Source organism: Callorhinchus milii, unplaced genomic scaffold (genome assembly GCF_018977255.1).
Source record: "Callorhinchus milii isolate IMCB2004 unplaced genomic scaffold, IMCB_Cmil_1.0 Scaffold7, whole genome shotgun sequence".
Taxonomy (NCBI): Eukaryota; Metazoa; Chordata; class Chondrichthyes; order Chimaeriformes; family Callorhinchidae; genus Callorhinchus; species Callorhinchus milii.
This window is the reverse complement of record NW_024704748.1, coordinates 13,381,207-13,396,330: the sequence shown is the minus strand read 5'-3', so window position 1 is coordinate 13,396,330 and position 15,124 is coordinate 13,381,207. Positions and strand designations below refer to the sequence as shown.

The 15,124-nt window shown below is 41.3% G+C and overlaps 1 protein-coding gene across 1 annotated transcript; it reads right to left on the bottom strand.

The window, feature by feature from the left end:
* Nucleotides 1–1,802: 1,802 nt before the first annotated feature.
* Nucleotides 1,803–3,443, bottom strand: LOC103181474 (neurogenin-3). The gene is made up of 2 exons (XM_007897988.2): nt 3,283–3,443; nt 1,803–2,951 (listed from the first exon to the last, which is right to left on the bottom strand). Exon 2 carries the CDS (start codon nt 2,948–2,950, stop codon nt 2,231–2,233), a length of 720 nt encoding a protein of 239 aa, XP_007896179.1. The 5' UTR covers nt 2,951; nt 3,283–3,443; the 3' UTR covers nt 1,803–2,230.
* Nucleotides 3,444–15,124: the final 11,681 nt, after the last annotated feature.

The window sequence follows — 15,124 nt, the reverse complement described above, 5'->3', positions numbered from 1 at the left end:
AACTGCATTCAGCGGATTGAATGAGGTTAGCATCACAATCAACTTCCTTCTCAAACTTGCCTTTGTTTCGGAGAGAAGGAGTGAGTGTGCCTCAGAGTGTTTAAGCATCTCTCCATCCACTTTATTGAGCAACCTTTTTTATAGGCAGATAGACACAGGCACGTCTATCTCTCGCTCTCCCATGACTTTTAAAAAAAGAAAAATTGAGAACAAGGAAACTTTTTTTTCCAACAGCTGGGTTGAAGGAAAACCTCCTCCCACACTTGTTATCCTCGCTACTTGTCTTCCTAGATCGCATCCATGCGTGTCTTGAGAAGCGCCCCGGCATTGTACTGTACCGCGTTCAGTTTATGCGCCTGTGTGTTCTGTGTCAGCACTGTGTCTCCTGGAAATTTGAGGTTTTGAGTAAGAAGTATGCACCCACGTGTGCTTTAAACTTCATTGTAACTGTGTTGAGTAACGTTCCCGTAACTATATTAAGCAAAGTCAGTGAAGTGGTCGATCTAAATGTACGTATGGGCTGTGCGTCAATGTGGGGGTCTCGTCTTGATATTTAGGTTTATTCCAGACAACACTGTTTCGAGTTGTCTGCTTGCCACTCGTTTTATTACAGTCCCGTGTGACAATATGGAGTTTACAGTAAATATTGTGGTAACCTGCTTTGCAAAATACATGATGAGTTGCCTATGCACTGTGTGAGTTGACTTAAAATTGTTGAAACTGACGTTTCCTCCCTGTGGCAAGAACTCATTGACTGTGATAATTTGTGAGCGTCTGTGGGAAGGGGTGGATACTCTTTTTCCGCTACGTTGCCCCAGAGGAGGTGTGGACGTTAATATGTATACGATCACTGAATTAGGATTTTTTTTTTTTTACTGAGTGATCCCCAGGGCACAAAACATCTGATGCTGAACTTATTTCCAACACAAACCAGCCACATTCTCTTCGCGCAGTGTTAGGAGTCGAGACTGAGCGCACAGGGGATTTTGAGAAGCGGCTGTCCATTGTACTCAGTGAATCCAATTTAAACTGCGCGTTTCTCCGTAATTCCATATTTCATGGTGTCGCAAATTGTCCACGCTCCTTCATTGTGTTAATTCGCCCCATAATCGTGTCCATTGTGCATGTGAATTTCAGCCTGCGCACGAATCATGTTTGTTGCTTCTTTCTCAACCGTGTACAGTAATTTGAACTTGTTTTATTGATGTGTGAGGACTATATATATATATATATATATATGTATAATGGTACATTTTCTCGGAAACGTATACGACATATATACGTTACTCGTCTCGATCAGTAACGCGTCAGTATGGATATGCAACAGAAAATCTACTCGAATTATAAACCTATGCTCGCCTTGCTGTGGTCTGTACACTTTTTAACCGTGCTGTTCTACTAATATTTATGTGATAACTACAATTGGACGGTTTATGCGCGACCACGAAAACTTGATCTGTTTTCATGTTGTTCTGCACCATCTGTCACCAGTTTGGTGCGTCCTTTCCTATTAGCCACAATGACTCGTTGTATCAAACAAAGCAAACGTTTATCAGAACGTAAACATTTTTATTGACAACACCAGGCAGCGTGTATTACAATTATTCAAACCATGACCGAATAATCTCTTATATACAAAATATATATCTCATAGGAAAAAAATTATCAATAAATATAAAACGCACACATGATCGATATAATTTACCATTTCGAGTTACAAAAATTAACCGGAAAATCGTAGATAAAACCGTGATTTGTTAGTGTTTGTGAAAAAGACAAGTTTTTTTTTCTTTTCTGCACCACAGACCGAATTAATTAATAATGCATGAGATTTTTTTCTTGCAATTCCTGCAGCTTTTCTGCAGCCATCAATAACAATTTGCACGGTCTATTCTTTCTTCAGAAGCCTACTGATTTTACAATGTCTTTCTAACCTAGCACTGAGGGGGTTTTGTTCACAACTCTTCCTCCCCTCCAACACGCACGCTCACAGTCTAAATTAGTCTCGATTAACAGCTTGAAAAGTGCATACAGAGAGTAGATGTGCTTCAGAGCAATAAGGCAAGTAAAAGTAAGGAAGTATTACAGTACTATGTTCCCCACCCCACCCTAGAGAAAAATAAACAGCTATATCCCTCCTACGATCTGTGCAGTGCACAACCCGTAACTACACAGTTACATTTCTGACATGTGGCCGTTAAAAAAAAAACTATACGTGCGTGAATTAAACTCAGATATAATTCGCAAAGGCAGGACTGTGCAGGATGTTGCTTTGTAAGCGGGAACCGCAGCTCATGTTCTCGGACTGCATGAAAGGAAACATCTCCTCCACTGAACCGTCCGGACTCAGACTGCTGCTGCTGCTGCTGCTGCTGCTGCGGGACACCGGGGAGTACGAGGAGTCCCATTCCGAGGAGGAGCACACGCTGGCGGGGCTGGACAGCTCTAACATGCTGGAAGAGTCGTAGAAATGTTCTTTGCTCGCCTCCTCGGCAGCCTGGCTACCGCCCTGGTCTGCCATCCTCAGGGTTTCTGTCAATGCCCAGATGTAGTTGTGGGCAAAGCGCAACGTTTCGATCTTCGTCAACTTGGCATCGTCCGGGAAGGTGGGCAGGACGCTGCGGAGGGCGTCCAAGGCGTCGTTCAGATTGTGCATGCGGTTTCTCTCCCTGTCGTTGGCTTTCATTCTCCGGTTCCTCTTCTGTTTGGTCACCACGGCTTCGGTCTTAACTCTTGTGCGGCCTCTCGCCTTCCGTTTCTTTGGAGCCGCCTCAGTGACACACTTGGCGAACCGTTCTTCCGTGACTTCGTCCCCAGAGGCCAAGCAGTCCTCCGGGGTGGTGGCGGCGTCTGGGGACAGGAGACTGTGAGAGTCATCGTCGGAGAGCGCAAAGTACTGCTCCCCCTCGCTGTTGAGTTGCACGGGAGAGCACTCGGTCTTGGGAGTCATCCTGGAAGAGAGGTGGTCACAGACATCAAGTACAAAGCCAGGAAGCATTGGCATTGCAGTTGCACGTATAGCTTTACCGATTCGGGAACCGATACCCTAAATCGACGGTGCGAAGAATGATGGCGAAGAACCGCTGCGAATGAGTGCAGACGAGGAGCTGACTTGGAACTCAGCAAAATCTGCAGCCGATTGATTAAAACGCGCGGTTTTAATATAGTGAAATTAAGATAGGTTGAAAATAAAGTCCCAGGTCTTAAGGCTGAAGCATTAGATGGATGTAATGCAATTAGTATACAGTGTCGGGATCTGGAGAACTGGCAGTTGGAACCAACCTGTCGAGTGTTGCAGCAGCAGATGAAGTGAGTGAAAGGCAGGTGACGAGGGGTGTATCTGCAGGAGGTCCTCTGTGGTGGTGGTGGTGGTGGTGGTGGTGGTGGTGGCACGCGTCTGTCCGTGCCCCCAATCGCTGGATGAGCCGAGCTTGTGAAGTGGGGTCTCGTGATGCTGTGTGTCTGGCACACGACTGACTCTCGGTGCCTTTATATAGTCTGCAGAACAATACTGCCCCGGTGGGAGTGTGTGTGTGTGTGTGTGGGGGGGGAGGTGGAGTGCAGGGCAGAGAGATAGAGAGTGGTGGTGGGGGAGGGAGGAGGGAGGAGGGAGGTGCATTGAATGTTTGCTGGCGCTCGGCCCGTGCCGTTGCCCTTTTGCTTTAATGAGCAGAGCGTGTGTGCGGCTCGCGGCGCCCGGGGCCGCTGTCGGGGTCCCGGGGGGGTGGGGGGGTGGGGGGAGGGGGGGGGGGGGGGGGCAGCGCACGCCGGGAACGTGCCTGGAATTAATGGAGTGGTGGGGAGGGGGAGACCAATGGGAGAGCGTGAGACGCGCTGCGAAGCCACGCGAGCCCCGCGCCGCCTCCTTTCAGCTTCATTACTCCAGTCTCGGAACAAAGGGGATCACTAACTCACTCACTCACTCACTCCCCCACCTTCCCTCTCTCCCCCTCTCCCTCCCTCCCTCCCTCCCTCTCCACACGCTTTGCAGCTTGACAACAACAACAGCAGCAGCAGCAGCAGCATCAACGCTCAACACACACTACAAAAAGCACAACGCAACACAGCTTCGCCACCCACTCACTCACTCAGTCACCACGGACTCACGGCTCCGAACATGATATCAATAATAATGATAATAATAATGATGATGATGATGATAATAATCCTTGAATTTTGATTATAGCGCCTTATCACGCCTGCGAGACGTCTCAAAGCGCTCCACGGAATGTACTGCAGAGTCGTGAATTGACTTGTTTATTCCGCGAAAAAAAAAGTGGGAATGCGTTTTATATGAACTGAACCATGCTGCCAAAACGATTATTTTTCTTTTTGCTTTCTTTTTTTTTTAGGAAAAGAAATTCCCAAACCAACCCCCAAAGCAACAGGTGCATTCCAATTAAATCCTAAACTTCAACTGTTTTTTTTTTTGGGGGGGGGGGGGGGGGGAGAGGGCAAGGGCCCTGGTTCTTTGAAGCATTCCTGTGAAAATTTTGTTTAACATAGAAAGCAGCTAAAATGACATTACACGGTGTGGTCACATCATTTTAAAATATCCATATCCCGTCTGTGTATCATTGCAAAATAGTACCCGAGGATCAACTGCAGAGCAATGCAGATTGCAGTGCGCGCACATTAACGCCTCACTTTGGGACTTACAGCTTTGGAAATCGCATTTCCAGAGGCGATTAATGTGCGATTGAACATATTCACTTATTCTTTGGCTGCAGCCAACTGCCCGGTCAGAGCCACTGCTTCTGGTGGCGAATAAAAGACAGGTGCGGTGCACGATGCGCACGTTAGCCGATGGGAGCACAGGTTGGAGAGCCGAGCGGCTGGTGGGAGCCCTGAGGCGCTGCGGCGATATAACGGGCGCAACGTTCGTATCGGAGAGTCGCCGGAGAGGGACAGCGCCGCGACCAACCGGTGAAACCAGACGGTCGGGCGGGACCCCCCGCACCTCCCCGAAGTGGACCTGGAGCTGCTCGGTCCCGGAGTCCCGGCAGAGCTCAGGGCGGAGCGCATGCGTCACCAAAGGCGCACGATTCAAAAGGGAAAGGTGTTGTTGGACGAGTGGTCCCTCCATGTGGTGCTGTGGCCCCAACACATAAAAGCTTTGCCCTCGCACACTTTCTAAACGTTTGATTTTTTTTTGTTCACCTAACTGTGATTTTTTTTTTTCTCTCTTTCGACTTCTGCATTATTTGCCAAGTGAAAAAAAAAATGAATAGCTGACTGACTGGCAGTTCCCCCGGAACAAATGGACAGCAAAAAATCTGGTAAGCGAGTTCCCAAGCTCAGATTGCCCACTTCAAACATCCTTCAGACAAAAGCTAAAGACGGAAAATAAAGCCCCACCTGGTACCACTGTTTGCTAAAATAATAATAAATAGATTTCGTTTAATAAATAATTGCAAGAGATTGTAAAGTGGAGTGTTTTGGGAAGTATTAATCATGAAGCTTAGGGCAGGTATCACCTGCTCTGGTATAAGGCAAGTTTATTGTTAAACCTTCAGAGTAACACTTTCTGATAACTCTCTATCATTTCCACAGCAACTGGCCGCTTATGTTTACTCACATTTAGCATAACAAGCACAATATTACGCACAAACCGTCATAAAAATCAGAAAACAAAGTCGTGAGTTTAAAAGTTACACCTGCTTGGGTAAGCCGAATATAGATTTAGTATTTAACGGCCTGTTCAGGAGCGGTAATATTTCGTTTACATTGGATTATTTTATGTTCTTTATATCAGGCAAACTGCAATTCCTATCTCCCTGCCCTATTTGTCTATTTTATTGAAAACATATGGTGACTAGATGATTCCCCTATTCCGTATTTAGTTTGCTAGTTGGTGTAATGGGAAGGTCTTGCAATGTCATCAAGATAGAAATGTTATGAAGAACAAATGTCACAGATTGTAGCTCAGTGTTTTAGATAACATTGGCATATTTTCCCCTTTAATCTTAATAGGGAATGAAAAGGCTTTGTGTGTGTGTAGAAAAACAAAAAAAAACTGATGCGTTATTTTGGTCTTTGGATAGGTGGTAGCAACTAACAGCTGTTTGGTGATGTTGGGGCACATATTTAGAAAAAAAGGAAAACAAAAGGGAGTCCAAGTTGCTTTAAGCAACAAGTGGAAAGTCGTTTGTTAAATTTTCTAAATGTTGTGTGCAGCAAAACTCTTTGTAAGAAATGTAGTTAGCCCATGAACATATTGTGGCTTCTGACACAAAAAGGTGCATTACGCACGCCATTTAACACCTGTTCTTGTCGATGGCTTGTCTCACTCGCACCCCTCCTTCCAAGCAAATGTGTACACTATTAAAAAGATACAGTGATTTGTGGTGGCATATGTTTAGCGAATATGTGTATACTCTTCAGACAGACAGAGAGAGAGAGAGAGAGAGCAGCTGCTCGTTCTTACCTTCAAATAATATAATACCTGTGTCCAGAATCATTGGAGCCCCTTTCGCCCAGCGTCGCACTAATCTTGCTGACATAGCTGTATTTCATTCGTTTATTGTCCCTTTAAACAGATGACCATTGTTGCAAAATACACACAATCACAGAAAATATTACTCTTAGGGTACAAACGGCCCATATGCCAGGCGTAAGAAGTGCACATGCGTCTTTTTCTGTGGGTTTTGTCTCCAGAAGACGCAATGAGACATGGCCAAACCAAACAAACATTTTTGAATGAAAAGTGTAAATTGGGTAATTCTGACAATGCTGCATCTATATATCTTTCCTAAATTCTCTTGTCTCTTTGGAGAGTCTCCACAGCAAGAAGATAACTCAGTCTTTAGCAGTGCGTTGACTGCATATTTAGTTCCCTAATGTGTGGCACCCGGGTTCTCCTGTGAACTGAAACCAGTCAGTTTTATGCGTAAGCATTAACTACAATTTATTGAAATAAAAACAACCTTTTAAAAGGAAGTTCAAATGGATTATATTTATTATTTGCGCGGTCTGAGTCGAAAGGGCAACTTTATTTCTGTTTCTTGGTAACTATGTTGTAAACCATTTGTAAAATGCACATTATCTGGGTGGTTTGAATAATGATTTTGGAAGCAGCGTTGTCAAACTACATTCTTTGCTGATATAAACCTGAGTCTGAAACAATCCATTTCGGTCAATGTGCGGTCCGTCGGTACACGATCGCTATCTCATAATTTGTTGGTTAATGGCAAGTAGGGGTGATCGTGAATCGTGTTAGGAAATAGTGGCAGATTAGCAGCTGCGATTAAAATCATGTAGTAATGGGGGTGGGGGGAAGATCACGAAATATATAAGAGAACTTCTCGTTGCTTTGGATAACAATATGAGAAGCGAAACATTTCAATTCGACGCAAAGTTCAGTTCTAAAGATGTGTGTGTGAGTGGTGGGAGGAGGACAGTTACCTCTGGAAATAAAAAAATGCATGCTTTGCTACAAGTTGTTTCAGTGCTGCAAACATGATTGCAGTATTATTCGCAGTAAGATGTCTTTGCGTTTTATTAAAAACTTTGCGAATTTATCCAGCGACACGTTGAAGGTTTTGCTGACCCTCTGAAACCCGTATTCAACAGATAAACCCTGAACAGTACAAACAATTACCGAGGAGCTTGGGTATGCTTGTTGTGCTAATATGAGGTGGTTTGCTAGTATTTTGACGCAGGTGATACAAACACCCCGAATATAAACTCATTCAACTAACTGTACAAAAACAGAATTTGATTAATAGTTGCAGCAATTGATATTCTGAGCGTTAGTTCTCATCCTGTTCGTTAGGGTCGTTCGAGATGATGCTTTCCCCTCTTGCAATTATATTCTCCTGAAGCATTTTCAGTGTAGAAATCTGATCACCCGATCGTTATTGTTTGTCAGCTGTGGTTTAGTGTGTGTGGACGATAATATACTTAGTTTGATAACCGATTTCTAAACCAGTTAACTTCCTCTTCTTTTATGTGTGCACTACAGCGTATTGCAATAGGAAAAAAAAATATTCTACCAGTGTAGCAACACTTTTAAAATAAAATTTCAATTACGAGTTATTTTATATTTTTTAAGAATTGCATTTGTGCGGATATACTGTTAAAGAGAGATAACATTCGTGATTGCAGTTAGGAACAGTGTGTGTAATGCAATGGCAGTGCTCGACTGATGTATATATCTCTATAACTTTTATATAACATTGAACTATTCGCATGTCTTCAACATAATGTATACTATGGGTTTTTATTCGTAACCTTACGAGCCTAAGACTGTCCATGCGAAGTCACTGCGTCACCTGCTGGATGAAACTTGTTTTGAGACATAGTTCAGATTGTTCTGTTCTCAAATGGAAGATGCACATCGTCGAAGTGTGTTTAATATTTATATGTAAAGCATTTTCATTCACCTGCGAATCCTGTGCAGTTTGGAAATTGCTGGTTTGTGTGTTTTTTTTTAAAACTGTGCTGCGTATGTTTCACAATTCCAACACAAACCTTTTCAGTCCATTACGTGCAACATCAGAAAACCGAGTGATTATTGCTCGAAAATTCCCATACGCTCTTCCTCCGAACGTGGAGATTTACCCAAGGGAATTACACACCAGCATTACATTTACAATATATATACTGCATTTATTGAAATACGATTGGAATTCACATTTTCTCTCAATGTTAATGCAATAATATGTGATATGTGTAATTGTAGAACATTCAGTTTAATTGCTTCTTCACCTGTACTAAATCTTTGGATTCAATTAAGATGTATTATACCCTATACCTCTGCTCAGAATGCACAGGTAATGTTACCATTGGAAAATATAATGCTATTTTTTATTACAGTGCACTCGCATTTAAAGGTATAATCAGAAGCAAATTCATCGTATCATTGACCCGCTGTAAACATGCCACCAGTGGTCCGAATAAGGCTGTAGTTATGCAAGGCACCAGGCCAACTGAAGTTTTGATATCGTTATAGATTTGCCTTTCAAATCTACAGCTTCACAGAATTCAAAGACTATAGGAGCACACAGCTGCCAATTTGTGCACAATTTGTGTACAGCAATGTCCCACGATCAGGGATTGTTGACCAGGACCCTGGGAGAAATTCCCTTTTTTTGGACTAGTGGCATTGTGATCTTTATCGGCCATCTGGGTCAGTTGAGGGACCTTGGTTTTAACTTCTCATCCAAGGAAGGCTCCTCTGCCAATGCAACTCCCCCCAGCATTGGCAATGGAGTGACAGCCTGGACTGAGCGCAACGTCCCCTTGTAGGGCTTGAATCCACAATCCACTGACTAAGAGGGAAGAATGCTAACAACTGATCGAGGCTGACACCTGTAAAAGTGCAAAAGTATGGAAACTAGCATTGTATTATTATTAAATATGTGATACATATAAGGGAGACACCTCCGAGCATTATAATAATTACAATAATTGCATTTGATGTAGCGCCTTAGCACGTCTTTGAGACGTCTGAAAGCGCTTCACAGAATATACTGTAAAGTGAATTGACTATATTTGGTGTACGAAATTATCAACAAGCATAAGGCATTTCACATCCACGGGCAGTTTCTGTTCTTGAGCATCAGTTTGAGAATGACAAGGTATATATGGAAATGAATCGATGAATTTATAGCTACATTTTACAGAATAGGTGCTTGAAAGTAGCTGTAAAAATCGCCCACTTTCTAAATACCCAGGTACCCTACCATCCAAATCAAACAACCAAATGATACAAATCCTATATGAATGCTTTTGCCATACTAAAAAGAACCAAGCCATTATTCTGGGTCGAGAACTCTTTTGTAGTATCCTGTATTCAAATGCTATATCAGAAAAAAACACAGTCTTTAATGGAATCTTCTCATTTCATGGGGAATAACAAGGACCAAATTGTATTGTTTGACGATTTCGTGGCTCAGTGAGTTTGCAGTGTTTGCAACATGTCCCACTTAAACAAATGCTTATTTGGACTGTTAACGTGAGTGAAAAAATTAAGCTTATCCAAACACTAGGTGGAAAATACAGCGCTCAGAGGGTTAATCTGTCGTATTGATGGTTCTTTAAGGTTTTATTCTTACCAACATATATGCGCACTCGAGGTAGACTGTTTTCTGCATGAATGCTTTTAATGTGTTTCCCCAGGTTATGCGCCAACAGACTGACAACACTGCACAAGTAAATGCAAGTCAGTGTTTGCGGCTGGAGTGAGTTCGCTGGAGACAGTTGGTTACAGGTTGCACGAGTTGGCACTATACAGGTGTTGTACAATAAAACTCTTTAAACTGCAAACTCTGCTGGCCTCAGGAGGAAGTGTACAGTGTCATAAATCGTAGTGTCACTCACATCCTGCTGTAGCATTGTATCCCACGCACATAATACCAGCATTTTTGACATGTCCTGGCAATGCAGTGCTAAAGTGAAGGTGGGGATAATTGGGAATATATATTTGAAGTCAGAGCTCTTTGTGTTAATCCTGCCTTTCCCTCACGCTGTTGCCTGGAGAATTACGGAAACAAATGATTGCAAGACACTTCAAAGGAGGGGATCAGATTATGCTAGAAAGCGCAAAGGTGTGATACGAGCAATTTATATTTATCCTTTTGAATGCCAGGGATGCAGCCTTGCATCACTCCAGGGCAGTGGTTGAAAGGTTTAATATAAACTGTGACATTTCATAGTTCGTTTTTGTTCAGTTTGTACGTGGGTGTTTGTGCCAGCGGTGCTCGTTAGTGCAGGTGCCAAGTGCTATCTCTCTCCTTGTCACTGATGCCTGACAATGTTTACACTGAACGATTAATATGAATATGATTTTGTTACTGCAAGCTTTTGGAGAAATAATTTCCGGTAGATGACAATGAAATGATATGGTAGTATGTTTACATAGGAAGTGGCTGCTAGTTGGGCGAGATCACAAGGAAGTCATAAAATGAAGAGGGTTCAGGTAATGTCATAAACTATAAGGTTCAATTACCAATGGTTCCTGAGAGTTAGATTGTTAGTTTGACCCAAGAGTATCTATTATTTTATCCTTATATGTACTGTTAATTAAAAACTTTTTTTTTAACAAAATTCTTCGCTTGTCTGTTGTGGAGCTGACTGCAGCAGTTAGTGCGAATTGTATAGTTAATGTGTGATGATATTCAGTTTGAAGGATAAATGATTGAGACGTTTAATTGCAAGTTGATGAAGAAATAATTTCAGTCTGATTACTGGGCGACTCTACGACCAGATGTATTGTAATAGTACAACATCTTGTGATAGTTTGTAGGTCATTGCTGTCTGCAAATTTGGTGCCACGTTCACCTACAAAATACCCAGTCACTACACTTTAGAGTATATCCTCAACGTGCATTGGGACATCCCCCAATGTGAAAGGTGCTGTGCCAAATGTAAGGATTGTTGTTATTATTTAAAGAATAGTAGTGGAGGTTAAAACAGGAACACCAGTAACACTTCACCAATGTAACATATAGAAAGTTAATAATAAATATATAGTAGATGGGATTCTCAGGATAGATGGTTTCTGGGATTTATCCACTTTAAAAGAGGGAGAGGACTTCACCAACAAATGTTTTAAACTTTTTATAAATCATCCTATCACTTGCATACACATGGAACCCAAACACCATTTCCCAGTTCTGTGTTCAAATGCAGATCACAAACCCATCCGTTCCTCCTCACGGTATTTCTTCATTTCAGACTGGGTCAAGTCACCCTTTCCAGTGTTGCTAAGCGATGGAATCCACAGCCACTAACATGGAGGCAATGGTTAGGAGGAACCGAATGATTTATAAAGAAAAAAAAGTTGTAAACTACAAAATAGAAAGATGGCTGTTTAAAGAATGAAAATCAGGAGACAAAATACTGACGGGGATTACAGAATGGGACACAGCTGATCTACTTTAGAAAACCAAATAAAATCAACTATCCATTATCACTTCCTTTGAAAAGCAACGAATAATGTTATTTACTGTTTTATAAATTCCTTGACAGGGTCCCAGGGACCATATTTATTAGACTTTAAACTCGTAAATGGGACAAACCATGACCACTGAATTTATGGCAGTTCCACACAAAACTCTATAGAAATGTCTTTTGTGAATACAGTTGCCAGAAGTTTACCTAAGCAATTTATTGTGAAGACATTCATTTCCATTTCTTACAAGCATCCAACAACCTTTGATGTGTGTTTTGTATAATAGAAGATGAAGATAGGGAATTCGGTTTTGATTTGCTTCCACCCAACCTCTTACTGTAAACAGTATTGCAGAAATATTGAAATGTTATCAACCGTTTGCTTTTTTAGGGATGAAATGCATGACTGTGGTTGCATTTTATAACCTTTACATGGAAGGATACTTAACTTTGTTGGTCTCTGCTATCATGTGCATAGAGAGGTAAATAGACAGACAACCCTGGATTTGATACAGTGCCTTATCACGTTGTCGAAATGTCTTAAAATGTTTTACAGAATTACTGTAGTGCAGTGACTGTCTATTTGTAGATGAACACAGCAGTCAATTTGGACACAGTAGTGTCCCACAAACTTATGAATCTACCTTGTTTCAAGGCAATGGCTACAGCAACTTGCAATATTTTCGAGGAATTACTTTTATTGCTGCATGTCCCAGACTGAATTCACTACCTGCTCTGAGAGTTCTGTAAAACAGCAACCCACATTTATACTGCTCCATACGATAACACTGTGCTCAAGCAAGGTAGACTACACAGATTTTTTGCAGTTATAAACTGTGTTGCTTTTGCACTTTTAAATATTTAAAGTATTTCTGGTTAGGGGGTCTTGTTCAAAGGAATCCCGTGTACAAGAATGTAGGGTTGATGTTTTTACCTACAATAGTTTACAACAATACTGCCTTAAATTCAATTTAAGTTCACTGCCAGTTCAATACTGAAGATATAAGATTGCGCAGGATTGCAAAAGGTCATTAGTAAAATAAAAGAGATGAGGTACTCCATCTCTCATCCACCTCAATCGATCTGTTCACCAAATGGGTTTCTAATTTCGCTGTTGAGTTTGCTGATATCAGTTGCCTCTTTCATCCTCTCTGTGGGACATCCATTCTGCAGTTATTACATTTTAACAGCTGACCTTCCTTCTCTAGGCTTCACTACGTGGCTCCTGATTTGTGACTCTATTAAGCATATTCTTAGGGTCCCGTTTAATACATATTACTCACTGCCATTTTAGGTCGAAGACTGGTTGGCACCAACTAATTTATGTTTATTTTACGTTACTATGAAGAGAACATTACACAGCAGATAATGTAATCTGCAATTTATTTAATTCATGCAAAAAGCCCTTGAAAACCATTCATGAAGTCAAATCCATGTTGAAACACGTAAGATGCAATATCCTACATGTATCAGCATGAAATTGTGATTAGAAATTATGCCATGACTAATCAGTAAGGCGGTTTCGTAGAAGAGCAAAATAGAAACTACACAAAATTGCTCGGATTTTGCTGAAGCTGAACTGAGGCAAATCCTGACATATCTGGTGATGTTCAAGTGCTCCCTCCGCTGGAATACTGTGGCATTGCAAAAACGATTTTATTTGCGTTGCAAGTGATTCGTGGAATTAATGCAAAATGTTTTTTGTGTGCATTTGTATTGTAACTCATGAAAGAAATGCAAGTTACAAATTCGGGGGTGTTCGCTTTTCATCTAATCTATTTCATGTCATGGTCGATACAGTATCTGTGAAGTACTACGTTTTGATATACGAGAGTAATATCAAACACAGCACTTTCCACTTCTTAGGGGCGGTGTTAAAATCTCATATTAATCTTTTTCTACATTTCTATTTAGAAGTAATTAATTCTCAATAAAAAAAATATACAAACTTCATTATGAATTGAACATTCTCCATTTCCCTCTTCTGAGCAGATTCTCAACTAACACTTTAAAGTCCATTATTACACCGAGCTTTATATTATTATAGGTTGGCCCTGGATAGTATTTATCCACAGTTCTAAAGATGGATGTCTCAACAAAATTATTGCCCTCGCCTAACCCTGATTGATTTGGGTTAGATTATTGATTGTTAGATGTCAGCCTGGCTCAGTTGGCAGAACCTTCGCCTTTCAAAGAAGATTGTGGGTTCAAGCCCCATATCTGCACTTGAGCTCAGATTGGCACTCCAATGCACTGCTGGGGGAGTGCTGAATTGTCAGAGATGCCACTATTCGGATGAGATGTTAAACAGAGATCTTTTCTGCCTGTTCAGACAGACATCAATGAGCCCACTGCACTATTCAAAAAGAGAAGACAGTTTCTCCTGACCAATAATCTCCCTATAAACTTGTTCATTTGGTTCATGGCTAATTATGGGGCATTGCTATACGCAAATTGTTGGCCATATTTGCTTACAAAATACACAGTCGTTATAGTCTAAAGTAAATCCTATGAAGTGCTTTTAAATGTTTCAATGGCATGATAAGGTCTTGCATTAAATGCAAGGATTAATCTATAATTCTAAAATTATAAAATTATTAGTTTCCTTTTAATGTGAAGCTTGTATCAACAAACCTAACAAATTTTAGATTACGTCTCAAAAGCACTTGACTCTGAATCAAAAGAAGTTACCTTAATTCTCTATTGATCATCGGTGAGGCATTTTTTGGAATAATGTGTTTAATTTGGGGCACCCTACATTCCAAAGGATATTGGTGACTTGGACAAGATTCAGAGAAGGTTTGATCTGCATAAATTATGAGCAGAGGAGAGCTTGCAGAGCTAAAAGATAATTTCACAAAGACATAATCAGGATTTTAAAATGCTGAGTGACAAAGATTGTGAAACGCAAACTATAGAAAGTAGATTTAAAATCTAACGGGGATAGGATTTGTTTCCCCCACAGAAGCGTCGAGAGGAAGAGATTCTTGAACAAAAAGCAGTCGATGCTTTGTCAATTGACTCTTTCAAATAAAAATAATTAAATGATTATCTTTGGAATAATTGCTATCGATCCATAGAAACATAGAAACAGGATGAGGCCATTCAGCCCCTCGAACCAGTTCCGCCATTCTAAAAGATCATTTCTGATCTGTATCTCAAGTCCAGTTACCCACCCTTGCCCCATATCACTTGATATCCTTACCTAACAAATATCTATTTACCTCTC

What these genes read in the sequence shown, in the direction of transcription:
- LOC103181474 (XM_007897988.2), bottom strand. Translation starts at nt 2,950, where the DNA reads ATGACTCCCAAGACCGAGTGCTCTCCCGTGCAACTCAACAGCGAGGGG.